This window comes from Thalassophryne amazonica, chromosome 16 (genome assembly GCF_902500255.1).
Source record: "Thalassophryne amazonica chromosome 16, fThaAma1.1, whole genome shotgun sequence".
Classification (NCBI taxonomy): Eukaryota; Metazoa; Chordata; class Actinopteri; order Batrachoidiformes; family Batrachoididae; genus Thalassophryne; species Thalassophryne amazonica.
The window spans coordinates 85269131-85295550 of NC_047118.1; the positions used below are offsets into that span (position 1 = coordinate 85269131).

The following is a 26420-nucleotide window of genomic DNA, read 5'->3' on the forward strand; positions in this document are numbered from 1 at the left end:
TTAGTTTTTAAATTACAAGCATTCTAATGTAAGAAATGTTTTTTACAGTAATCAGAAATTAATTTTGAGGTAAACAAAAACATTTGCAAGGAATTTCTTCAGAAAACTGCTGTGTATAAATGAGCAGTTCTGTGACACGTTTCTGTATATAACACAGTGTCACAGTGGCTTGCAAAAGCTTCTCAACATAAAAATGTCTAAAATTATCTTCCTTAGACTCAAACTGAAAGCAAATCTCCACAACTTGATATAAATTCATTAAAAATGTAAAAGCCAAGATGATGGATTGCGTAAGTAATCAGCCCTTTTGGTATAATACCTGTAAGTAATCAATTTTATTGCCAGTTTTCTTCAGACAAGTCAGTGGATGGATACATGAACATTTCCAAGTCACTGAATATATCTTGAACTTTATTTACATCAGTTATGAAGAAATACAAACAGTATGACACTCTATGGTAAATCTGTGTGGAGTAGACAGTTCTCAAAAACTGAGTGACTGTAAAAGAAGGAGAGTGAGGAAAGACACCAAGACACCCAGACAACCCAGAAGAAGTTACAGGCTTCTGTGTCTGTGATTGGAGAAATTGTACACAGTGCATGTTTTGCATTTTGCGTCTCCAGTTATACAGCGTCATGATGAAGTGGTAAAGACGAGGATTTTCTTTCACTAAAACATTACAGTGCAGCAGATAACAGAATATTTACAGAGGAATCCTTCAAACAAGCACCAGATTTGGCAAAAGTACACCTTAGATATTACTCTTTTGAAAAAACCAACAGCCCACTTGAATTTTCAATAGGTGGCCACGTAGGGGTCAACTGAAGAATTACATAGGGGTCAAAATATAAAAATGCTCCAGTCATATTGAAAATTATAAGACGTTATTTGTCTGATTGAAAATATGTAAAAATGTATAGTTTGGACTATCTATGACTGAATTCTATAGGGTTATGGGGTAAAAACAACAAGAATGGTGACAAAGTTCAGTTTCAGTTTTGTACAGGGGTCAAAAGTTAGAGTTGCTCCAATTTTGTGCAAAGGTGATGCAAATTATTGGTTGAGTTAATAGGGTTTCAAAAAGGAATAGTTTGCACCATATATCATGTTTAGTTATCACGTTACAGGGTAACATATGTCACAGGTCATAGAATTCAAAGGATGTCAACATTATTTGACCTTTACTTTAGAGACCAAGCATTCAACAAAATCAAAACTATTCCATTTATTAATCCAAGTAGCTCAATCAACAATTTGCATCATTTTTTACTAAAATTGGAGAAACTTTAATTTTTGACCCCTGTACAAACTGAAATTGACCTTTGTCACCATTCTTAAGGTTTTTACCCTATAACATTCACTCATAGATAGTTCAAACTATACCTTTTTGGAATCTTTATGATTAGACAAATAATGTGGTATAGTTTAATATGATTGAAGCATTTTTATATTTTAACCCCTGTGTAATTCTTCAGTTGACCCCTACGTAGCCGCCTATTGAAAATTCAAGTGGCCTGTCAGTTTTTTCAAAAGAGCAATGTCTAAGGAGAATTTGCGCTGGATTTGGTGCTTCTATCACCATGTGAAGTATTGTTTCAGTTATTTGCTGCACTATTAAATCTTGCTTTGCATCTCAGATGTACCTTCTGGCAAATTGTAGCTGAACTTTAAGGTCTTCTTTTTAATAAAACCCTCCTCTATGCCACTTCATCACGAAGCTGTACAACTGGGGATACAAAATGCAAAACATGCACTGTGCACAATTTCTCCAATCAATCAATCAATCAATCAATTTTTTTATATAGCGCCAAATCACAACAAACAGTTGCCCCAAGGCGCTTTATATTGTAAGGCAAGGCCATACAATAATTATGTAAAACCCCAACGGTCAAAACGACCCCCTGTGAGCAAGCACTTGGCTACAGTGGGAAGGAAAAACTCCCTTTTAACAGGAAGAAACCTCCAGCAGAACCAGGCTCAGGGAGGGGCAGTCTTCTGCTGGGACTGGTTGGGGCTGAGGGAGAGAACCAGGAAAAAGACATGCTGTGGAGGGGAGCAGAGATCGATCACTAATGATTAAATGAAGAGTGGTGCATACAGAGCAAAAAGAGAAAGAAACAGTGCATCATGGGAACCCCCCAGCAGTCTACGTCTATAGCAGCATAACTAAGGGATGGTTCAGGGTCACCTGATCCAGCCCTAACTATAAGCTTTAGCAAAAAGGAAAGTTTTAAGCCTAATCTTAAAAGTAGAGAGGGTATCTGTCTCCCTGATCTGAATTGGGAGCTGGTTCCACAGGAGAGGAGCCTGAAAGCTGAAGGCTCTGCCTCCCATTCTACTCTTACAAACCCTAGGAACTACAAGTAAGCCTGCAGTCTGAGAGCGAAGCGCTCTATTGGGGTGATATGGTACTACGAGGTCCCTAAGATAAGATGGGACCTGATTATTCAAAACCTTATAAGTAAGAAGAAGAATTTTAAATTCTATTCTAGAATTAACAGGAAGCCAATGAAGAGAGGCCAATATGGGTGAGATATGCTCTCTCCTTCTAGTCCCCGTTAGTACTCTAGCTGCAGCATTTTGAATTAACTGAAGGCTTTTTAGGGAACTTTTAGGACAACCTGATAATAATGAATTACAATAGTCCAGCCTAGAGGAAATAAATGCATGAATTAGTTTTTCAGCATCACTCTGAGACAAGACCTTTCTGATTTTAGAGATATTGCGTAAATGCAAAAAAGCAGTCCTACATATTTGTTTAATATGCGCTTTGAATGACATATCCTGATCAAAAATGACTCCAAGACTTCTCACAGTATTACTAGAGGTCAGGGTAATGCCATCCAGAGTAAGGATCTGGTTAGACACCATGTTTCTAAGATTTGTGGGGCCAAGTACAATAACTTCAGTTTTATCTGAGTTTAAAAGCAGGAAATTAGAGGTCATCCATGTCTTTATGTCTGTAAGACAATCCTGCAGTTTAGCTAATTGGTGTGTGTCCTCTGGCTTCATGGATAGATAAAGCTGGGTATCATCTGCGTAACAATAAAAATTTAAGCAATACCGTCTAATAATACTGCCTAAGGGAAGCATGTATAAAGTGAATAAAATTGGTCCTAGCACAGAACCTTGAGGAACTCCATAATTAACTTTAGTCTGTGAAGAAGATTCCCCATTTACATGAACAAATTGTAATCTATTAGACAAATATGATTCAAACCACCGCAGCGCAGTGCCTTTAATACCTATGGCATGCTCTAATCTCTGTAATAAAATTTTATGGTCAACAGTATCAAAAGCAGCACTGAGGTCTAACAGAACAAGCACAGAGATGAGTCCACTGTCCGAGGCCATAAGAAGATCATTTGTAACCTTCACTAATGCTGTTTCTGTACTATGATGAATTCTAAAACCTGACTGAAACTCTTCAAATAGACCATTCCTCTGCAGATGATCAGTTAGCTGTTTTACAACTACCCTTTCAAGAATTTTTGAGAGAAAAGGAAGGTTGGAGATTGGCCTATAATTAGCTAAGATAGCTGGGTCAAGTGATGGCTTTTTAAGTAATGGTTTAATTACTGCCACCTTAAAAGCCTGTGGTACATAGCCAACTAACAAAGATAGATTGATCATATTTAAGATCGAAGCATTAAATAATGGTAGGGCTTCCTTGAGCAGCCTGGTAGGAATGGGGTCTAATAAACATGTTGATGGTTTGGATGAAGTAACTAATGAAAATAACTCAGACAGAACACTCGGAGAGAAAGAGTCTAACCAAATACCGCCATCACTGAAAGCAGCCAAAGATAACGATACGTCTTTGGGATGGTTATGAGTAATTTCTTCTCTAATAGTTAAAATTTTGTTAGCAAAGAAAGTCATGAAGTCATTACTAGTTAAAGTTAATGGAATACTGAGCTCAATAGAGCTCTGACTCTTTGTCAGCCTGGCTACAGTGCTGAAAAGAAACCTGGGGTTGTTCTTATTTTCTTCAATTAGTGATGAGTAGAAAGATGTCCTAGCTTTACGGAGGGCTTTTTTATAGAGCAACAGACTCTTTTTCCAGGCTAAGTGAAGATCTTCTAAATTAGTGAGACGCCATTTCCTCTCCAACTTACGGGTTATCTGCTTTAAGATACGAGTTTGTGAGTTATACCACGGAGTCAGGCACTTCTGATTTAAAGCTCTCTTTTATAGAGGAGCTACAGCATCCAAAGTTGTCTTCAATGAGGATGTAAAACTATTGATGAGATACTCTATCTCACTTACAGAGTTTAGGTAGCTACTCTGCACTGTGTTGGTATATGGCATTAGAGAACATAAAGAAGGAATCATATCCTTAAACCTAGTTACAGCGCTTTCTGAAAGACTTCTAGTGTAATGAAACTTATTCCCCACTGCTGGGTAGTCCATCAGAGTAAATGCAAATGTTATTAAGAAATGATCAGACAGAAGGGAGTTTTCAGGGAATACTGTTAAGTCTTCTATTTCCATACCATAAGTCAGAACAAGATCTAAGATATGATTAAAGTGGTGGGTGGACTCATTTACTTTTTGAGCAAAGCCAGTAGAGTCTAATAATAGATTAAATGCAGTGTTGAGGCTGTCATTCTCAGCATCTGTGTGGATGTTAAAATCGCCCACTATAATTATCTTATCTGAGCTAAGCACTAAGTCAGACAAAAGGTCTGAAAATTCACAGAGAAACTCACAGTAACGACCAGGTGGACGATAGATAATAACAAATAAAACTGGTTTTTGGGACTTCCAATTTGGATGGACAAGACTAAGAGTCAAGCTTTCAAATGAATTAAAGCTCTGTCTGGGTTTTTCATTAATTAATAAGCTGGAATGGAAGATTGCTGATAATCCTCCGCCCCGGCCCGTGCTACGAGCATTCTGACAGTTAGTGTGACTCGGGGGTGTTGACTCATATTCATCCTGCTGTAACCAGGTTTCTGTAAGGCAGAATAAATCAATATGTTGATCAATTATTATATCATTTACCAACAGGGACTTAGAAGAGAGAGACCTAATGTTTAATAGACCACATTTAACTGTTTTAGTCTGTGGTGCAGTTGAAGATGCTATATTATTTTTTCTTTTTGAATTTTTATGCTTAAATAGATTTTTGCTGGTTATTGGTAGTCTGGGAGCAGGCACCGTCTCTACGGGGATGGGGTAATGAGGGGATGGCAGGGGGAGAGAAGCTGCAGAGAGTGTTGTGTGGGCCGCTGAAGAGGAGGTACTGCTGGCCCACCACCACTAGAGGGCGCCCTGCCTGGAGTGCGGGCTCCAGGCACCAGAGGGCGCCGCCGCCTCACAGGAGCAGCCAAGGTGACAGCTGTCACCCATCACCTGAGACAGCTGACAGCAATCATCAGTGGGGTATATCAGCAGGACAGCATCTCCACCTCATTGCCGAGATATCGTTTCTACCTGAAAGGTAACGTATCAAAGCTGACGGAGTGTATCCTTTTGGATTAGTGCTTAGATTGTGGATTACTGTTCCAACGAGAGGTGGAGGTAACTTCCCTGCTGTTCGGAGTCTTGGGTGCAAACGCGCCCCCATCTAACTGTTCTTTGTTCCTCGCCAGCAGTACCAGGTCCGACACGTGGAGGCAGTGGCCACCTGGGAGTTCGGGACTTGGCGGCTCCAGTATTCCCGGGGTCCTGTGGCGGAGGAAGCCGTGTGGTTCCGGTCTTACCTTGGAGAGGCATCTCCTATCTTCGAGCCTGCCCACACGACACTTTTGTGAATTGACTGTTGTCCATTTCCATGATTGGTTGTATTCGTTGTGCACGTTCACAACAGTAAAGCCTTGTTATTTGACTTTCTTCATTGTCCGTTCATTTGCGCCCCCTGTTGTGGGTCCGTGTACTGACACTTTCCCAACAGAGAGGTGTGTAAGACTACAACTCTGCTTCCTGGTCCCAACCCTGGATAGTCACGGTTTGGAGGATTTAAGAAAATTGGCCAGATTTCTAGAAATGAGAGCTGCTCCATCCAAAGTGGGATGGATGCCGTCTCTCCTAACAAGACCAGGTTTTCCCCAGAAGCTTTGCCAATTATCTATGAAGCCCACCTCATTTTTTGGACACCACTCAGACAGCCAGCAATTCAAGAACATGCGGCTAAACATGTCACTCCCGGTCTGATTGGGGAGGGGCCCAGAGAAAACTATGGAGTCCGACATTGTTTTTGCAAAGTTACACACCGATTTAATGTTAATTTTAGTGACCTCCGATTGGCGTAACCGGGTGTCATTACTGCCGACGTGAATTACAATCTTACCAAATTTATGCTTAGCCTTAGCCAGCAGTTTCAAATTTCCTTCAATGTCGCCTGCTCTGGACCCCGGAAGACAACTGACTATGGTTGCTGGTGTCGCTAACTTCACATTTCGCAAAACAGAGTCGCCAATAACCAGAGTTATCGGGTAACGGGTTGGCGGTGTACACGGGGCTTCTGTTTAGAAATACGCTTCCTCCTCACAGTCACCCAGTCGGCCTGCTTTCCCGGCTGCTCGGGATCTGCCAGGGGGTAACTAACGGCGTCTAAGCTACCTTGGTCCGCACCGACTACAGGGGCCTGGCTAGCTGTAGAATTTTCCACGGTGCGGAGCCGAGTCTCCAATTCGCCGAGCCTGGCCTCCAAAGCTACGAATAAGCTACACTTATTACAAGTACTGTTACTGCTAAAGGAGGCCGAGGAATAACTAAGCATTTCACACCCAGAGCAGAAAAGTGCGGGAGAGACAGGAGAAGCCGCCATGCTAAATCGGCTAAGAGCTAGTAGCTACGCTAAGCTAGCAGATTCCTAAAAACACGCAAAGTGAATAATGTGTAAATAATTTAGAGGTGATTCAGCAGAAGGAGTGCTTTAGTTAAGGCACGTAAAGATTACACTGGGAAACAAATCGTAATCTAGATAACTAGATCAATCTAACTGCGCAGATTAAACAGCTAACAGATACAGAAAAACACCGCTGTGCTCCGGAACAGGAAGTGATACAATACCGCAGTGAGAGCCAACCACCAGTAGAGGCAAGCAAGAGTCAAGTGCACCAAGTGCCTTGAATTGAATTGCCTTGAATTGACACAATCACAGCCAGAGAAGCATAGAACGTCTGTCTACTCCATACAGATTTACCACAGAGTGTCATACTGTTTGTAATTCTTCATAATTGATGTAATAAAGTTCAAGACATATTCAGTGACTTGGAAATGTTCATGTATCTGTTGGGAAAGTGTAGTGACACAGACCCACAACAGGGGGCGTAAATGAACGGACAATAGAGGGAGTTAAATTAGAACACTTTACTGTTGTGAATGTCACAACCACACACAGCAGATTACAGAATGAATACAAGTCAATTAATGAAGGTGTCATGTGGGCAGGCTCGACGATAGGAGACGCCCGTCTGGAGATGAACCGGAACCACACGATTTCCACCGCCACCGAACCCGAAGGATACTGGAGCCGCCAAGTCCCGAAGTCCCCAGGTGGCCACCATCTCAGCGTGTCGGATCTTGTACTGCTGGCGGAAAACAAAGACAGTCAAGTGTGGGTGTGTGTACACCCCGTAATAATAATGGTGGGAATTCCACCTCCACCTTTAACACACACTCGTGCAGCGTCTGTTTAACCACTTATCTGACGAGACGAAGGACGAAACAGTCGAGACCCACACCGGTCCTCTGGTTGACAGCTGCAACACAATAGCTCTGGAAATCACTGAATGCTGGCAGAGAATATTACCTCTCACAGAAGTCGATATCTCGGCGATGTGGTGGAGGTGTCATCCTGCTTTTATCCCGGGTGAGATGCAGATGATCGGTGACAGCTGTCATAGTTGATGAGTGACAGCTGTCACCTCGGCTGTTCCTGTAGGCAGCAGCGCCCTCTCGTGCCTGAAGCCCGCACTTCAGGCAGGGCACCCTCTGGTGGTGAGCCAGCAGTACCTCCTCTTCTGGCAGCCCACACAACAGTATCCATCCACTGACTTGTGTGAAAAAACTTGTTGTGTGTTGGGGGGTGTGGCTGGACATTTTGGTGTTCTTTTCTTTTCTTTGCTCTCCAGGTGGTATGAAAACTGATTTGTCTGTGGAGAAGGTGCTGGCTGAAGAGTCCTTCACCCTCATCAACATCATGTGCAGCACCTGTGAATGGTGCTCACGTGCAGCCTTAAAGACTTTCAGCTGAAGCAGATAATTGGATGGCGTTCTGCATTTAAGCCATGTGTGATTCAAGCAGAATTGCCGGGAACTCGACCTTGTGATGTTCGTTTGTGAGACGCTGAGGACCGCGCCTGGGTTTGACACATCAAGCCTGTGAAGCAGGAAGGGTGAGGGACACATGCTGTCAGCACACATCAGAGGTGATTAATTGTTTGACTACTTGTTGATAGTGGCTTGGTGTTTTGTTACGCAGTATATTTGAATTGTGATGAGAGTTGTGCAGCTTGCTTCTCACTGCTGTGGCGTGCGGACAAGTGATCCTCCACCTGTTGTGAGAAGCTGCTCATTTGCATAAAGCTTAAAATACAGACCTGAATGTGTTGCTGATGGTGTGTGTCTTTTGAAGGATATTAGTTGTAACTGCTGACTTACCTCACCTCTTCTATCCTTCGCAGAGAGTCGGTTTGTCGTGTCCACCTGAGGGGTGTTTGGCGGTAATAGTGAGTCCAGAAGCGCCGGGCTTCGATCCTTTTGGGCGCTGGAGAGCGTGCCAGCCTTCACTCCACCAGAATGACGCTGTTTTAGTTTCTACACTTTATTATGCACCAGAGGGTGAAAAAATAAATTGTTTTGTTATTGGAACCGCTTTCTGGTTATTTTAGCGCTGGGTTCCGTCAGACGCAGGTCCGCTCCTCAACCCGCGTCGACACATAACAAAACTGGCAATAAAACTGATTGTATACAGGTATTATACCAAAGGGGCCAAATATGTGTGTGTGTGTGTGTTTATGGTCCTTTTATGAATTTCTTCTGTGGATAGAGGCAACACAAATTATTCTGCCAGTTCATCGTCAGTCTGATCCTTTGTCTCATAATTCAGAAAGGTTTTACTTGGGCAAAAAGCAGGCTCCTTGTTGTGTGTTGGGGGGTTTGGCTGGACATTTGGGTGTTCTTTTCTTTTCTTTGCTCTCCAGGTGGTATGCAAACTAATTTATTGTCTGTGGAGAAGGTGCTGGCAGAAGAGTCCTTCACCCTCATCAACGTGATGTGCAGCACCTGTGGATGGTGCTCACGTGCAACCTTGAAGACTTTCAGCTGAAGCAGATAATGAGATGGCGTTCTGCATTTAAGCCATGTGTGATTCAACACATCCAACACCACTTGCATGGACACTTAAAAAATGTGGTGTCGTTCGCGCTGTTAGCATGAAAACAGTGAACAGATGATCACTTTCGAGCTGGCAGTGAAATTTGTCTAAGTGCCCCCACTAGTGTAGCCTTGCAAAAAGCAACACACATGTGACATGTGTCCCCCCCCACCACACATGTTGTGTGTGGGGGGAGAGCACACTTGCATGACATGCATTTACAGACACGATCACATGGGGGCCGGACAGCCATGTCTGAGTGCATACAGCCGGGCTGCAGCGGCCGCACACAGCACACGTTGGCGGGCTGCTCCATGTGAAACGGATCGTCAGATCACGCAGCAGGCAATCTGAATGTCACGCATGTCCGGCCCGACACGCGTGGCAGAACACGTGCGCCGTAGGACTAAGACAATATGAAAAACCAACAGCGCCACAAATATGCCACTTTCAGTTACATATCAAAAAAAAAAATGGTGTAACAAATGCCATTTTGTCAGTTATTATGGCGCTTTTTTCTCTCTTTTTTAAAAAAAAAAAAACTTTTAGCTCCTTGTCGATTTTAGCCTTTTTGTGCTCCCATTATAAGACAGTGATTGTGGTGCAGTGGTAAAGTTTCCGTCTGGTAATCTGAGCTTTTGTAAATTGCAGGTTTGAATCCCGTTAGTGGTATTTATTTTTTATTTAACGGCGGGGTTCTGTATTGCATCCCCTTTCATTTATATCAACCCAGTGATGTTCACTAATTATACAGCTGGTTTTTAATCTATTTTTCTCCACATCAGCGGCACGATGTGGTGCAGCTGCTCGCACTGTGTTCGTGCATGTGCACGATGGTTCGTGGTTCCCATTTCGTGTTTGGTTCACCGATTTTCTTCCGGTTTCTGCATCTTGAGTTTGAGTCTAAGGAAGATAATTTTAGAAATGTTTATATTGAGAAGCCTGATTTACTTTTTGTATTTGAAATGACATAAACAATTTAAAACGCATGAAATACCAAGGGGCTGAATACTTTTGCAAGCCACTGTATATACAGAGCAGTGGTTCCTGCACTGTAGTCTTCCGTGTTTTGGCCTGATGCCTCGTTTCTATTGGACAACACGAAGCTACGTCACAGCTCACAGCTGCGAAAGTTGGACTGGGTTGAACTTTGACTGTGGCAGCTTGACGATAAGTGGTAATGCGCGCTCCCAGCGAAGCGTCGCTTTAGCTGGGTTTTTGATGCGACACCATGAACTATTTAAAACTGATAAAACATTTAAAAAGTACAATCAAACCCGTGGCAACTTTTTTGACTGAGTTTCTTTTTAAATTCTAGATAATCAGTTGTATAAGTTTGCAATTCATTTCTCTTAACCATTAATTTTCCCTTTGATTATGTATATTTATGATACTGGAATCTGTTATTGTAAGTGTGATGATTTTTATTTTTAATGTTTGCAGGGAAAGGCAGCAGTGCCCCCCCCCCCCATTCACTCCTGCAGAGTCTCACCATGATGAGAGAACTGATGAGGAATGAATAGACAATCTGATATCCCTGTGGAGACAAAACTCACAATACATACAAATGCAGATTGGGCATATTATTGTAAAGATATATATATATACTGTTGTGTGGGCCGCTGAAGAGGAGGTACTGCTGGCCCACCACCACCAGATGGCGCCCTGCTTGGAGTGCGGGCTCCAAGCACGAGAGGGCGTCGGAGCCGCTGGAGGTGACAGCTGTCATCAATCAACACCAGCTGTCACCCATCACCACCACTATAAAGACCGGACTGCAACTCCACCTCCTCGCCGAGAAATCGTCTACCATACAGGTAATTTTTCTCTGCTGAACAAAACATTGAGTAATAGTCTGAACTTCTTTTGCAGCCGTTTTCCTGTGGTGCTTGCCTTATCTGTGGGATTGGCGTTTGGTGTGATCAGCGACTGCTTCGCTTCACACTCCAACCAGATAAGTGGTTAGACAGGAGCTGCACGAGTGTGTGATTGGAGGTGGAGGTTCTCCCTCCTTGACTGAACACAGACTGTGGGATTACTGAGTGTGCGGACTCACACTCATCCAGAACTGTTTCTGTTTTCTGCCAGCTGTACCGGGTCTGACTGCTGAAGACAGTGGCCAGCTGGGGCGCAGGGCTTGGCGGCTCCAGTGTTCTTCAGGTCCGTTGGTGGTGAGGCTTGTGTGGGTTCCGGCTTCTCTCTCACCGGACGTCTCCTATCTTCGAGCCTGCCACACGTCACCTTTTGTAGGATTGATATAACACATTTGTATCTGTCTGTATCACGTTGTGCACCTTCACAACATTAAATGGTTACTTTTTGGCTATTCCATTGTCCATTCATTAACGCCCCCTGTTGTGGGTCCGTGTCATGACACCTTCCCAACAGGATTTCTCGGCCAGCGTCATGGATCCCGAGGGGCGTCAACTCGAGCCTGAACGGCCAATGGAAGAGCAAGGTGCACAGGCACCAGCAGGAGGCGTGTTAGGGGAGCTGCAGCAAATACTGACCGCTTTCACTGCTCGGTTGGATCTGGTCACCGAGCAGAACGTTATCCTCAATCGGAGGATGGAGGCTCTCACCGCCAGGGTGGAGGCGCGCGATCAAGGCGATGCTGCAGCACCTCCTCCTGCTGATCCTTTGTCAGACACAAACGTTCCACTGGTCGTTCAACGACCCCCCCCCACCATCCCCTGAAGTATACATAAGCCCTCCGGAGCCATATGGAGGTTGTGTTGAGACGTGCGCGGACTTCCTGATGCAGTGCTCGCTCGTCTTTGCACAGCGTCCCGTCATGTACGTGTCAGACGCTAGCCGGGTGGCTTATGTCATCAATTTGCTTCGAGGAGAGGCACGCGCCTGGGCTACGGCGCTCTGGGAGCAGAACTCACGGCTCCTAACGTCATACGCTGGGTTTGTAAGGGAGTTCAAACAGGTTTTTGATCATCCCAACAGAGGCGAGACTGCTTCGAGCATGCTACTGTCAATGCGACAGGGGCGCCGGAGTGCAGCCGAGTATGCAGTCGACTTCCGCATCGCGGCTGTGAGGTCCGGCTGGAATACCGTTGCACTCCGCGCCGCCTTCATAAACGGACTGTCTCCGGTCCTGAAGGAGCACCTGCTGGCTAAGGAGGAACCGCAGGATTTTGACGGGCTTGTTGACCTGGTTATACGCTTAGACAACCGGTTAGAGGAACACCGTCGGGAGCAGGGCGGGGGGCGTGACCAGGCAACGGGCCGTCCCTCTTCCTTCCGGGTCCGAAAGGATGCCGTCGTCCCCACGCTCCACAGCCAGAGGGCCCCGTGTGGCTACAGCTCCCCCTGCTGACGAAGCTATGGGACACGAGCAGGGCCAAAATAAATCAAAGGACAGACAAGGGAGGCAGGCCCGCGGGGGAGTGTTTTTTCTGTGGGTCTAACAGTCATATACAGAGGAACTGTCCCAAACGGTCAAACTACAACGCCCGTCCTTAGAAACTGGGCTAAGGGTGGGCCATAACACGCACGCGGGGGACCCCGAAAATCAGCACGAATCCCAGTCACAATCCTTTGTGAGGATTTAACCCTTCACGCTCCAGCACTTATAGACATGGGGTCAGAAGGGAATCTGCTGGACAGCAGATGGGCAAAGGAAGTAGGGCTCCCTCTGGTGGCTCTGCCTCCCCTGTGAAGGTACGAGCACTAGATGGCACTCTTCTTCCATTAATCACACACCAGACCACAGCCAGTGACTTTGGTGGTGTCTGGGAATCACAGGGAGGAGATAGTGTTTTTGTAACACCTTCTACCTCCCGAGTGATTTTGGGTTTTCCATGGGTGTTGAAACACAATCCCCGGATTGACTGGCCGTCTGGGGTTGTGACGCAGTGGAGCAAAACCTGCCACCGGGAGTGTTTAGGATCCTCGGTTCCACCCGGTGAGATAGCTAAGGAGGAGGTCAAAGTCCCGCCCAATCTGACGGCGGTGCCATGTGAGTACCACGATCTTGCTGACGTCTTCAGCAAAGATCTGGCACTCGCCCTTCCCCCGCACCGACCGTACATTGTGCCATGATTTGATTCCGGGCGCTGAGGTACCCGTCCAGCAGGCTGTACAACCTCTCACCGTCCGGAACGCGAATCAATGGAGACCTACATCCGGGACCTCGTTAGCTGCCGGGTTGATCCGGAACACCACCCTCCCCGATGGGTGCTGGTTTCTTTTTTGTGGGTAAAAGGACGGCGGACTCCGTCCATGCATCGATACAGAGGGCTGAACGACATTACGGTTCGCAACCGATACCCGTTACCTCTGTTGGATTCGGTGTTCACGCCCCTGCATGGAGCCCAAATATTTACCAAACTTGATCTTAGGAATGCGTACCACCTGGTTCGGATCTGGAAGGGAGACGAATGGAAGACGGCATTTAACACCCCCTTAGGTCACTTTGAGTACCTGGTCATGCCGTTCGGCCTCACAAACGCCCCCGCGATGTTCCAAGCTTTGGTTAATGACGTCTTGCGGGACTTCCTGCACCGGTTTGTCTTCATGTATCTAGACGACATCCTCATCTTTTCTCCGGACCCTGAGACTCATGTCAAGCATGTACGTCAGGTCCTACAGCGGTTGTTGGAGAACCGGCTGTTTGTGAAGGGCGAGAAGTGCGAGTTCCACCGCACTTCTTTGTCCTTCCTGGGGTTCATAATCTCCTCCAACTCCGTCGCCCCTGATCCGGCCAAGGTTGCGGCGGTGAGAGACTGGCCCCATGTTGTGTGGGCCGCCAGAAGAGGAGGTACTGCTGGCCCACCACCAGAGGGCGCCCTGCCTGAAGTGCGGGCTTCAGGCACGAGAGGGCGCTGCCGCCATGGACACAGCCGGGGGTGACAGCTGTCGCTCATTACCTCTTGACAGCTGTCACCCATCTACTCAACATCATCTCACTCCATAAAGACCAGACGTCATCTCCACCTCGTTGCCGAGATATCATACTTCATTGGAGGTAATATCCTCAGCCTTTTTGTAATTGTAATACTTGTATATTGTGAGTGTTTGCAGGAGTACCAGTTCCTCCGTCGGTGGAAGCTGTGAGAGCGCTGAAGGCACTCTTTTCCCCTGAGGAATCCACAGTACTCTGCAAGTTATTGAGTGAGAGGTGGAGGTGGCATTCCCACCGTTGTTGTTACTGGGTGTACACACACCCACACTTGACTGTCTTTATTCTTTGCCAGCAGTACCAGATCCGACAGTCGGGGACGGTGATCACCTGGGAATTCGGGACTTGGCAGCTCCAGTATTCACCAGGTTCTGGGGCGGCGGAAATCGTGTGGTTCCGGCTCTTCTTAGGACAGACGTCTTCTATCCTTGAGCCTGCCCACACGTCACCTTTGTGTATTGACTGTTATGATATTCTGAGATTGTCTGTATGTTCGTTGTGCACATTCACAACATTAAATTGTTATATTTTGGCTCATCTATTGACCGTTCATTTGCGTCCCCTGTTGTGGGTCCGTGTCACTACACTTTCCCAACACCCCACCCAACAAGCCGTAGGAAACTGCAACAGTTCCTCGGCTTTGCAAATTTCTACAGGAGGTTCATTAAGGGCTACAGTCAGGTAGTTAGCCCCCTGACAGCCCTGACCTCCACTAAAGTCCCCTTCACCTGGTCGGATCAGTGCAAAGCCGCATTTAGGGAGTTGAAACGCCGGTTCTCGACTGCGCCAGTTCTGGTGCAGCCCGATCCTACTCGCCAATTCACAGTGGAAGTGGATGCCTCTGACTCAGGGATAGGAGCCGTGCTGTCCCAGAGCGGGGAGTCCGATAAGGTCCTCCACCCTTGTGCCTATTTTTCCCGCAGGTTGAGCCCGGCTGAGAGGAATTATGACGTCGGCAATCGGGAACTCTTGGCGGTGAAGGAGGCTCTTGAAGAGTGGAGACACCTGTTGGAGGGAGCGACGGTGCCCGTCACGGTTTTCACGGACCATCGGAACCTAGAGTACATCTGGACCGCCAAGCGGTTGAACCCCAGGCAAGCCCGCTGGTCACTGTTCTTCGGGCGCTTTGACTTCCGGATTACGTACCGCCCCGGGACCAAGAACCAACGGTCGGATGCACTGTCCCGGGTGCATGAAGAGGGCCGAGCTGTCAGACCCCCCAGAGACCATCATCCCCGAGTCCACTGTCGTGGCCACCCTCACCTGGGACGTGGAGAAGACCGTCCGGGAGGCCCTGGCACGGAACCCGGACCCGGGGACCGGCCCGAAGAACAAGCTGTACGTCCCACCAGAGGCCCGAGCTGCGGTTTTGGACTTCTGCCATGGGTCCAAACTCTCCTGTCATCCTGGAGTGCGTAGGACCATGGCAGTGGTCCAGCAGCGCTTCTGGTGGGCGTCTATGGAAGCCGACGTCCGGGACTACGTCCAGGCCTGCACCACCTGCGCCAGAAGCAAAGCAGACCACAAGAGGTGGTGAGGCTTGTGTGGGTTCCGGCTTCTCTCTCACCGGACGTCTCCTATCTTCGAGCCTGCCACACGTCACCTTTTGTTGGATTGATATAACACATTTTGGCTATTCCATTGGCTATTCCATTGTCCCTTCATTAACGCCCCCTGTTGTGGGTCCGTGTCACGACACCTTCCCAACATATACGTAAATGGCAAAAATAAAGATATATATCAATAATCCAGTGAGATTTTATTGTTGAAATACTGATCTAGAACAATTTTAGGGAGCTTTACAAAACATTTTGGGTGTACTGTATGGTGTCAGATCAGTGCCAAAACCACACTCGCATAAAAAAATAAAATAAAAAATCAGATGAAAAATCTCCACTTTTTGGCGGAATTATGCTTTTTTGGCAGTTGGCTGGGTCATTTATGAGATCAGTGATCAGTAGGAAGCGCATGGAGTGTTCAATGCTAGTCCTCACGGTTTTTGAGCCGTGAGCGCACTCATTATTCTCTTAATTTTTCCCTGCTAAACCTTAAAGTGCATATGTCTGTGACTAATACTTACCTTTTTATGTTAACAGACCTGTTATTGTCTTCTGAAACAGTTGATAGATGTATTTTATAACTTAAAAAAGGGAGTGATGCTAACCCGTTAGCATGATCATGGCATTTTTAATGCTAAAGTTAGCATTAAAATCAAATGCATTACAAATTGTAATATTTATTTATTTCTATTTAAGTATTATAATCATAACATAATAAAGAAAAACTGACAATATAAAGTTCATTCAAAAAGGAGTGGGAAGACGTATAACTTAACAATCATGATAATAATAATAGCAGCAACAGCAATAATAATAACAATGCTAAAATTCAATTTTAGTAAAACACTAAGACCAAAAGAACCTGAGAAAACAAAACACAACAGAAAAGAAAACCAACCAACAATGAACATAAATAAATTAAAAAACGGTTTCACGTTTCTTTATATTTTGTTTTCAAGTGTTGAATGTTTGGATGCTGCTTTCACCGAATTAAATATTTGTACCATTGAAAGAATGTAAAAACATTCATTATTTGTTTTATATAACGGCTAAAATAGATCATTGTCATTTGATATTTTATTAATTTATAAACAACAGAAAAGGGACTTACATTTTGGTGTTCCACTGTGATGTGTAGTCCAGTGATGCTGTGCACTGACTTCAAACTTCCATAAAAAAAAAGACTGTGTAGTTCCTCAGTCTAGCCAAAAATCACATCAGTGTTTCATGCATCTTCATGCATCCAGACGGCTTACAGTGGAGTGGATTTTGTTGTGTGTGTAGCGGCATCAGTTAACTCAATCAAATAATCATGTCACTGTCCCGTGCGCACGCGCACACAACCGGCTCGGTCCACCTGTGTACCTCCTCAGTGCAGCAAAAAAAAAAAAAAAGTCACATCAGAAATGAGTCCAGGTTTTCTTTCTCTTCCTGCTAACAGACAGCACAGTGGATTTGTTTTGTGTGTGTGTGTGTCTTACAAGAATTAGCTCAAATTATGTCTCAGGAAAGTCATGTCCCCCGCGCGCGCACACACGTGACCTGGTCGGCGCTTGTGTGTGAACAACAAAAATAAGACTGGATACGTCCTCAGTGCAGCGAAAAAAAAAATCACATCAGAAATGAGTCCAGCTTTTGTTCTTTCTTCCTGCTAAAAACCTCCAGGCAGCACAGTGGATTGTTTTTGTGTGTGCGTGCACGAGTGTGTGTGCGCGCATGCACAAGGACGTGTACACATGTGCATGTGTGATCACATGTGCGTGCGTGCACGTGAGAGTGCAATGGTACCAAACATATGGAACCAAATTTGCACTTTAAATGGAACCAAGCCGCACTCTAAATGCAATGCAACACAAATGGGATGAATTAATCCATGTCATGTGACATACAAAGCAGCAATCAAATGACAAGGATCTACTCAGCTGTTATATAATACAGGATGTGGAGTGATTTATGATCCAGAACATGTTTTGCTTTGTTTAAAAAACACAAATGTTTCTTGATAATTTGGTTTTTATATATCTGATGTGCGGTTTCCAACTCATTTTCTCATCCATTATTGCCCCAAGAAATTTATTTTCATGAACCCTTTTATCAAGGTTGGCTGGCAGAGCAGGCTGGACACAAATGCATGACGTTAGGTACACAGATCAGTGGAGTTAAAGCATTTACTTGGTTCGTAAGCTGGAGTCGGTACACAGAGAGGCAGTCCAAAAAACAACAGTAACAAAAACATTAGGCTAAGGTGTGGTCGAGGTACACAGGCAGTTACTCAAAAACACAATGAGGCAAACAAGAACAAGGCAAAAATCACAAAGACTGAGCTGGAAGGAAGGCACAAGGCACATCGATCTGGGGAGTAACAAAGACAAACTGTGAGGCTTATAAAACACACAGGTGATGAGCTGCAAATCAAAAACAGGTGTGAGGTGAAACTTCCAGAACTGGGGTGTGGCCAGACAGAGAGGAATGCCTACCACCAATCACCAAGAGAGAAAGACAAGAAAGAACAGGATAGAGAAAACCCAAGCAAGAAAACAGCCAGATAACAAATACAAACAAAATAAGAATAAAACAGAACGCATATTCCAAAAGGAACAAATCCTGACACCTTTCAATCTTTTTCAAGTTCAAGTTTTTTTTTTTCATTAAAATAGGTGCTGCACTCACTGCAGTTTATTGTCTGGAATAGGCCTAGATCAGCTTTTGGGGGGGGATCATTTTGGGTTTCAGGTTTTTTAGTTTTTCCATGACTTTCATTGCTGAAAAATGCATTTGGGCATCCCGTCCCGTTTCATCCTGGACCCCAGTCTCATCCAGGACTTTCATTCCTCTCACACTGATGCTCCTGTGCCATCGGGGTTGTGTGTGTGTGTGTGTGTGTGTCTGTGTGTGTCTGTGTGTGGGGTGGTACTGTCAGGGTTTGGGGTTCTGAGATCTCTCTTGGTGTGGTATTACGCAGTATTTTAGTTCTTATCTTGTTCTGTGCGGTGTCTTCCTTTATCATTTTCCGCTTGGGGTTTTCTGTTACTGCTTCTCTTGTCTGTCACTTGGTGCTTGGCGTTTCCCTCTGCTCTTTAAACTCCCACACCCTGGATGTTTCTGTCACACCTGTTCCTCATTGTCTGCTCATCACCGTCCTGTATTTAAACCTTGCTTTGTCCACCTGTTTCCCACTAGATCGTTGTGCTTTTTTGCCTTCGCTTCCAAGCCTTCCTTTTTGAACTTCCTGCCTGCTTCATCAACCTCGCCTTTGCCTGATGTTTTTGATACTGTTGCTTATTCTGGACTGCCCACCTGTGTACTGACTTCTGCAAGTATATATTCACTAAAGCCTTTTAAACATCAAACTCTGGTATCTGTGTCCAGCATTTGTGTCCAGTCATTTCTGATACAGATTCTGATAAGAATGGGGTGGTAACACTATAGAGTTTGATTTTATGAACAAAGTGTTGAAAATTAAATGGTTGAAATATTGTTTACAAAATCAACAATCTTTATGATCTTACATTCCCCATCTGATTTTTGAAAAAAAACAAACAAAAACAAAACAAAAAAAACAAGTCAACGTGATTTTCTTAAAAAAAGCTTAAAAAACTCTCTCTGGAATTTTCAGATTTCCACCGACAGGTCCTTCTGAATTGGAAACTTATATTCCAACACAACATCACACTACACCAGTGTGGAACAATGGATATATACTTGTTAACAAAATATCTCTTCATCTCTGAATGGTTCTCTAGAGGAGTCTGGGCTTTGGCCCACTTTATGGATGATAATAGAAATATTTTACATCATAATGGATTCTGTGACACATTTAAAATCAACTGTACCCAGAACATATATAAACAGATTGTGAAAGTGCTCCAATATCCCTTCTAGCTGTGAATAAACAGGACATAATATATAAGAAAGTCACCCCTGCCATAAGACAAATTGGCATTAATGGTATTGATTTCTTGTGTAGCGCATGGCCTCGATTCACCCAAATTAAATAAATACATTAATGCTGTCTCAACAAAAACGTGACTTTTGAACTGCAGAGACGGTGTCTTCACCTCCAGTTGAAAAATTCCTGTGCGATCTGGAGGTCTGAAAATAAGCCTGAGAGCCCCCCTCCCCCCATGGGCCAACACTGGGCTTCAGAGCAAAACAGGCCTGTAACTCAGAGTTCTTCAAAAGGAGCCCTTGCCTTTTTAACGGTTACATTTCGGTCCCTATGAATTACATGACATTATAATTACTTCAAGTCAGAATCGGAGCTTCTCCAGGCTAGGAGAGTCCAAATTTTAGGACCTCACACCAAGGCTAGAACCCTCAAGACTGCACGACGATATCCCTTCCACGATAAGAGTGGCCGTAAAACTTTGCGTCTTGATAACAGCTATTATCTTTAGGTCTAAGTGAAGAAAGACATTCTTTTAAACTAAAATAATTGTATCAGTATGCTCTTATTCATATATATATATATATATATATATATATATATATATATATATAAAAAACTTCTAATGTTGTCTGTATTGATTAATCAAGCAAATGCTTTGCATGTATTCTATTTAATTGATATGTGTTCCTTGCAACTGATGTGGTTTAACTGTGATCTTTCCACATTATTTCCACATTATGTTGATGGTGAAATATTCGGTTTTAGCCACATGGAGTGTTTAAGCCTTTAATAACGAAGAATTCAGACTTTCAGACCCAAGACTGATTAATTCATTCTAATATGTCTTATAACAGATAGTATACCGAAATAGTTAATGTGTTTAAATAGTTGAATCATTTGGGTCTGCCCTGTGAAGACAAAGTTTTCTGTGAGGTTACACACCCTAAATGGGTGGAGTTTGGTGACGTCAGTCCCCCTTAAAAAGTTCACTCCTCTCTTTTGTCTCGCTTGTCTCTCTTTTGTTTGTTCGTCTCTTGCAACTCTCTCTCTTCCTTAAACACTTAATTTTTATTTTTGGGTCAACAAGGCCCCATACTAAGCTAACCTAGCTGAAGCTACCACGTGGCATTCATTCATCCTTTATTCTTTGACAAACATTTAACAAAGTTTTAACCTGACGCTTTAAGGTGCGTCAAGTCTTTTGAATTTTTAAGAAAACTTCCAATCTGAACCTTTCAAAATAATAGTGAATTTACAGAAAAGTGACTATCCTTTTCTGTCGGCTATTTTTTCAGCGCTCTTAAAGTTTTACCTTTTTCCAAATTCATAAAGACTTTTAATCTGGCTCCAACAAACTTTTTAAAAGCTACCAGAAACCATTTTCAACAAACACCTTACACCTCTGGGGTCCAGCAGTTGATGACGGAGCTGATTTCAAGCCTGACTGCAAGCAACCACCCTGTCGGTAAAACCAGCCGACACAAGCCATTGGGATCACCCGGGGAGACCACTGAATTAACCCCTGACCCAAGTGAGCACGCTGCTTAAAGTCTTTAAGCTTCATGTCTCTTTTTCTTTACGTCTCACGAGTTAGTAAGAATTGTGTCCATAAATGAACTTATTTAATCACTGTCCACAAAAATACCAGTAAACTGTTCATTTATTGTATAATTGTAAATAAATTGTAAATATTTCTGCTGTGGTTCATTTTGTGTTCGTAAGGAAACCTTTGGTCAGTCGTATCGTAGAATTCAGACTTTCAGACCCGAGACTGATTAATTCAGTTGAGACTGATTGATGAATTTGAGACTGATAAATTAATGAATGTTTAAATTAAAGTACCTGTGCTTCATATAGGTGGTGCCCAGAGTAAATTAAATATTAAATAATGTTATTAAACCCTAAAATTGTTAATTATTTTGGTGACCCATTACATGAGGTCCAGTCCAATCTAATTCAATTTGGGAGTTTAACAATACTTAATTACATTTTATTTTGGTGCTCGCGTGAGAGCCGATCTAGAATTGACCAGTTTGTTACATCTTTATGGTGCCTCTGTGTGAGACCTGAATATTCGCTACATCTTTATGGTCCCCAGTGTGAGGTCGACCAAATACGTTCGCTACATTATTATGGTGCCCCATGTGAGGCCTAGCAAATATATGTTACACTTGCTTGGGACTCTGGCAAGGACGGTCGCATCTCCTCTTCTTCTGTGTTTTTCTCTATCTCTGCCCCAACCTTCAAAAGTCCCAATTCACCAGACTGAGTATTCTTTGAACTATAGTTGGAATAACCATGGAATTGATCAGCTGGTCTCTCAATGCTATTGACACCACTTTTTCAACAGGGAATCAGGGCTGGGGGACCCTGCGTGCCCAGATGGAACATATCTTGTGGGCTATGTTCTCTATGCCTGGGAGAAGTGGCGCATCATGTGCTTGGCACCAGTCTCCATGGAAGACGTCGAGGATTTATTCTTATTTGCCTTTATGGTAGGAGGTCTTTTGCTGCATGGATTATTCGCTGCCCTGGCGTACTGGAAAACTGGCAAGATGGCTGCTACCAAAACCACAACCCCACATCTGTCTGTCATGATTAACGAGGTGGACAAGGTGGTACAGTCTCAGACTGCATTAACTTTTGAACTTAAATGCAAGTTGGAACCATCTCGGAGCAATTGTCTGCACTGCGAAGGAATTGATGTTGGAGACCAGTGAATATTCATAATTGGATATGGACGGTTAAAGAGAGGCCGTATTGGAATTCTGTGCTTCTCTGCCTAACCCAAACATGGCACCCTTATCAGCTACCGAAGGTCAAAATGCCCCGCTGTTTTCTTCGAGAAGGATTTCAACAGCCTTGGTGAAGCATTTGGCATTTGGCTCCCTCTTCATCTGCCCGCCCCTACAGCCACTCCAGACTCTATGCACACAGGGACAGAGTGATCTGCACACATGCATGCCCCCACCCTACCCCTCCTTTATTTTTCTGTCCTCACCCCCGCCCCACCCCGGCCTCTGCTCTCCCACTCCGAGAGGCCACGTGGCACAGCTGCAGTGCCCCCCCAAGCTCGGCTGTACAGGACTCTGCTGCGGCATACACTCACTTTTCCTCAATTTGGATAACGGACTGCTTCAAAGTTTAGCGTACATAAACAAATCAAATGTATATGTGCGGTTGTTTTAATTCAGATGTGTGCCATTATTACGTTCAACCAGTAATAACTGTGGATTCATTGCTGTATTTCTGAGGTAATGGGGTGTGAAGATAATTTTGTTGCACTTGTAATGACAATAAATCATTCATTCTGTGATTACAAATGTAACAACAAATTTATAAGAAGCAGCTTACTTACTAATTGTCTCAGTAACTCGCTCAAAAAAGATTATATTCTTAACAATTTTGGAGGAAATACAAAATATTAGATGTAAATATTTAGCATTTCCAGTCTCACCAAAGATGAAAGAACTCCAGTTTAAAATTAACAAGATTTATTCAAGTAACGAGTTTTTAAAAAACAGAGATTCCAAATGGATGTAGGTGTAGTGAGGAAAATAAGTATTTGGTTTTGCAAGTTCTCCCACTTAGAAAATCATGGAGGGGTCTGAAAATTTCATCTTAGGTGCATATCCACCGTGAGAGACATAATCTAAAAAACAAAAAACAAAAAAAACAGAATTCAGAATGTATGATTTTTTAAAATAATTTATTTGTATGTTACTGCTGCAAATAAGTATTTGAACACCTACCAACCAGCAAGAATTCTAGCTCACACAGACCTGTTAATTTTTCTTTAAGAAGCCCTCTTATTCTGCACTCTTTACCTGTATTAATTGCACCTGTTTGAACTTGTTACCTGTATAAAAGACACCTGTTCACACACTCAATCAATCACACTCCAACCTGTCCACCATAGCCAAGAACAAAGAGCTGTCTAAGGACACCAGGGACAAAACTGTAGACCTGCACAAGGCTGGGATGGACTACAGGACAACAGGCAAGCAGCTTGGTAGAAGACAACAACTGTTATGGTTATTTATTAGAAAGTGGAAGAAACACAAGATGGCTGTCAATCTCCCTCGGTCTGGGATTTTCATGCAAGATCTCACTTTGTGGCATAAGGATAATTCTGAGAAAGCTCAGAACTACACAGGAGGACCTGGTCAATGACCTGAAGAGAGCTGGGACCACAGTCACAAAGATTACATTAGTAACACATGATGCTGTCATGGTTTAAAATCCTGCAGGGCAGCAAGGTCCCCCTGCTCAAGCAAGCACATGCCCAGGCCCGTTTGAAGTTCACCAGTGACCATCTGGATGATCCAGAGGAGGCATGGGAGAAGGTTGTGGTCAGATGAGACCAGAATAGAGCTTTTTGGAATCAACGCCACTTACCATGTTTAGAGGATGAGAACAACCCCAAGAAAACCACCCCAACCGTGAAGCATGAAGGTGGAAACATCATACTCTGGGGGTGCGCTTCTGCAAAGGGGACAGGACGACTGCACCGTATTGAAGGGAGTATGGATGGGGTCATGTATTGTGAGATTTTGGCAAACAACCTCCTTCCGTCAGTAAGAGCTTTGAAGATGGGTCATGGCTGGGTCTTCCAGCATGACAATGACCCCAAACACACAGCCAGGGCAACTAAGGAGGGGCTCCATAAGAAGCATTTCAAGGTCCTGGAGTGACCTGGCCAGTCTCCAGACCTGAACTCAATAGAAAATCTTTGGAGGGAGCTGAAACTCAAACCTGAAAGATATAGAGAAGATCTGTATGGAGGAGTGGACCAAAAGCCCTGCTGCAGTTTGTGCAAACCTGGTGAAAAACTACAGGAAACGTTTGACCTCAGCAGTAACATACAAATAAATTATTAAAAAAATCATACATTGTGATTTCCGGATTTTTTTTTTTTTTTTTTTAAGATTATGTCTCTCACAGTGAACATGCACCTAAGATGAACATTTCAGAACCCTCCATGATTTCTAAGTGGGAGAACTTGCAAAATCGCAGGGTGTTCTGTGAGACTGGAACTGAAGACCTACTGGACCATCTTTTCTTTTTGATTGAAACTGTGCAAAGCTTTTGGGTTGACCTGCAACAATGGATTGTCTATAAAGGACTTTGGATCGGCGATCGAACCATCACAGAAATCAGATTTGGAATATTAATTATAATGACTTTGGTATTAATAATATAATTTTACTAAGCAAACATTACACATACAAATGTCATTTTTTCAAGACAAAACCAAACATTACTCACTGGAGAAATGAGCTTAAATTTAATTATAAGTCTCTACCACTGATTGACAGCACCTTTTCCCTCGCTCGAGGAGCAGTTTCCTCTGGGTGCACGTTTGTGCAGTTAATGTCCACGCATGTGAAATAATATAATATACCCAAACGCATTTTTTATGCGATTGTGGTTTTAGTGCTGATCTGATGCCACAGTTTTGCTAAAACACATTTTCCAAATGTTTCGGAGACTCTACAATTTAATGTTTCAAAACATCAGTTTCCTGGGCAGACAGGTAGCACCAGAACCCTGTAGACGTGGACCTGCAAAGATATCAGCATCACCAAACACCTCTATCCAGTGATCTCACTACTCCAGAAGCTCTTTCCAGGTGTCTCTCAGCCTCAAATGTCTTATGAAGACCACTACGCGAGTTTCCGTTATCCTCCAAGTTGGCAAAATTGAAACATGTACTTAAAAAAAAAATCAAATATTGCAAAAACATTTTTACACTTGTAATAATCTGTTTCTTTCTGTTTTTATGGATGTCATAAATGATTAAAAACATGTTAGTGTATCAGTGGTGAGCACAGTTTAGGACTGTGGTTCAGTCACATGTCTGTTCAACATAAGACTGCCTCCAACTACGGTAGAAAGTCAAAAGCAGAAAAAAGTATAAAAAGTGAAAAAGCAGCCACTGTATCTGGCCAAAGTCATGAAACATCTGAAGTACCTTTGACTCCCCTCACCTTCACCACAGGCCAATAGTGCGGCTGTGCCAGCAGCTTGACCACAGCTGGAACACCGTAGTGCAGCCGCACGGCATTCTGGGCGAGCTCAGCGTCCTGGTGGCGGGAGGTGAGGTGACGCAGGGCACAGACAGCCGGCTCGGCAACGTCCTCCTTCTCTCCAGCACAAAGCACAGCGTGGATCAGCGCTTCAACTCCGCCATACTGTGTCACCAGAGTCTGCAGAACAACAACCATCAGAAGAATAGAACAGAAACCTATTTCATAATGTCAAAATGTAAATGTTTGCACACTGTATGCTCACGTCAACTGCATTTCTACAAAAACAGAAAGTGCAAACTAACAGAGGTGAAGAAGACAGATGCTTAATTATCTGTGCACGTACAGGAACATCAAGTCCCGGCACCCTGGACAAATGTTGATAAGCTCACCAAATGTAAATTTTCTTCCATAAACTTTTACAAAGTAGGGTTCAATGATTTAGACCTTTGACGTTGTGTCCCCAAAATCACTAAGCTTCTTGGAATCACCATGACTACTATACATACCACTTTTGGTGGCAATCAGGCCATAAGTAAATAAAATCGTGCCACACAAATTGTAGCTCACCTGGATGACACAAAACATCACAATTTCAGCTAAAAAAAAAAGTGGGCATGGTCAAACTCCAAACACAGCAAATTTTGCTGAGTAAAATTGACTCTGCCAGGACAACATTTGGTTCCAGTCTAAATAGAGTAA

General features: G+C 43.9%; 1 protein-coding gene across 1 annotated transcript in view; it reads right to left on the bottom strand.

Moving 5' to 3' along the window:
- The window catches only part of jupb (junction plakoglobin b), a 325763-nt gene that overhangs the window by 107437 nt on the left and 191906 nt on the right, over nucleotides 1-26420 (bottom strand). Inside the window, exon 10 of the mRNA XM_034190543.1 lies at nucleotides 25680-25898. Within this exon, the coding sequence (XP_034046434.1) occupies nucleotides 25680-25898 (219 nt within the window). The remainder of the gene's footprint in view (nucleotides 1-25679; nucleotides 25899-26420) is intronic.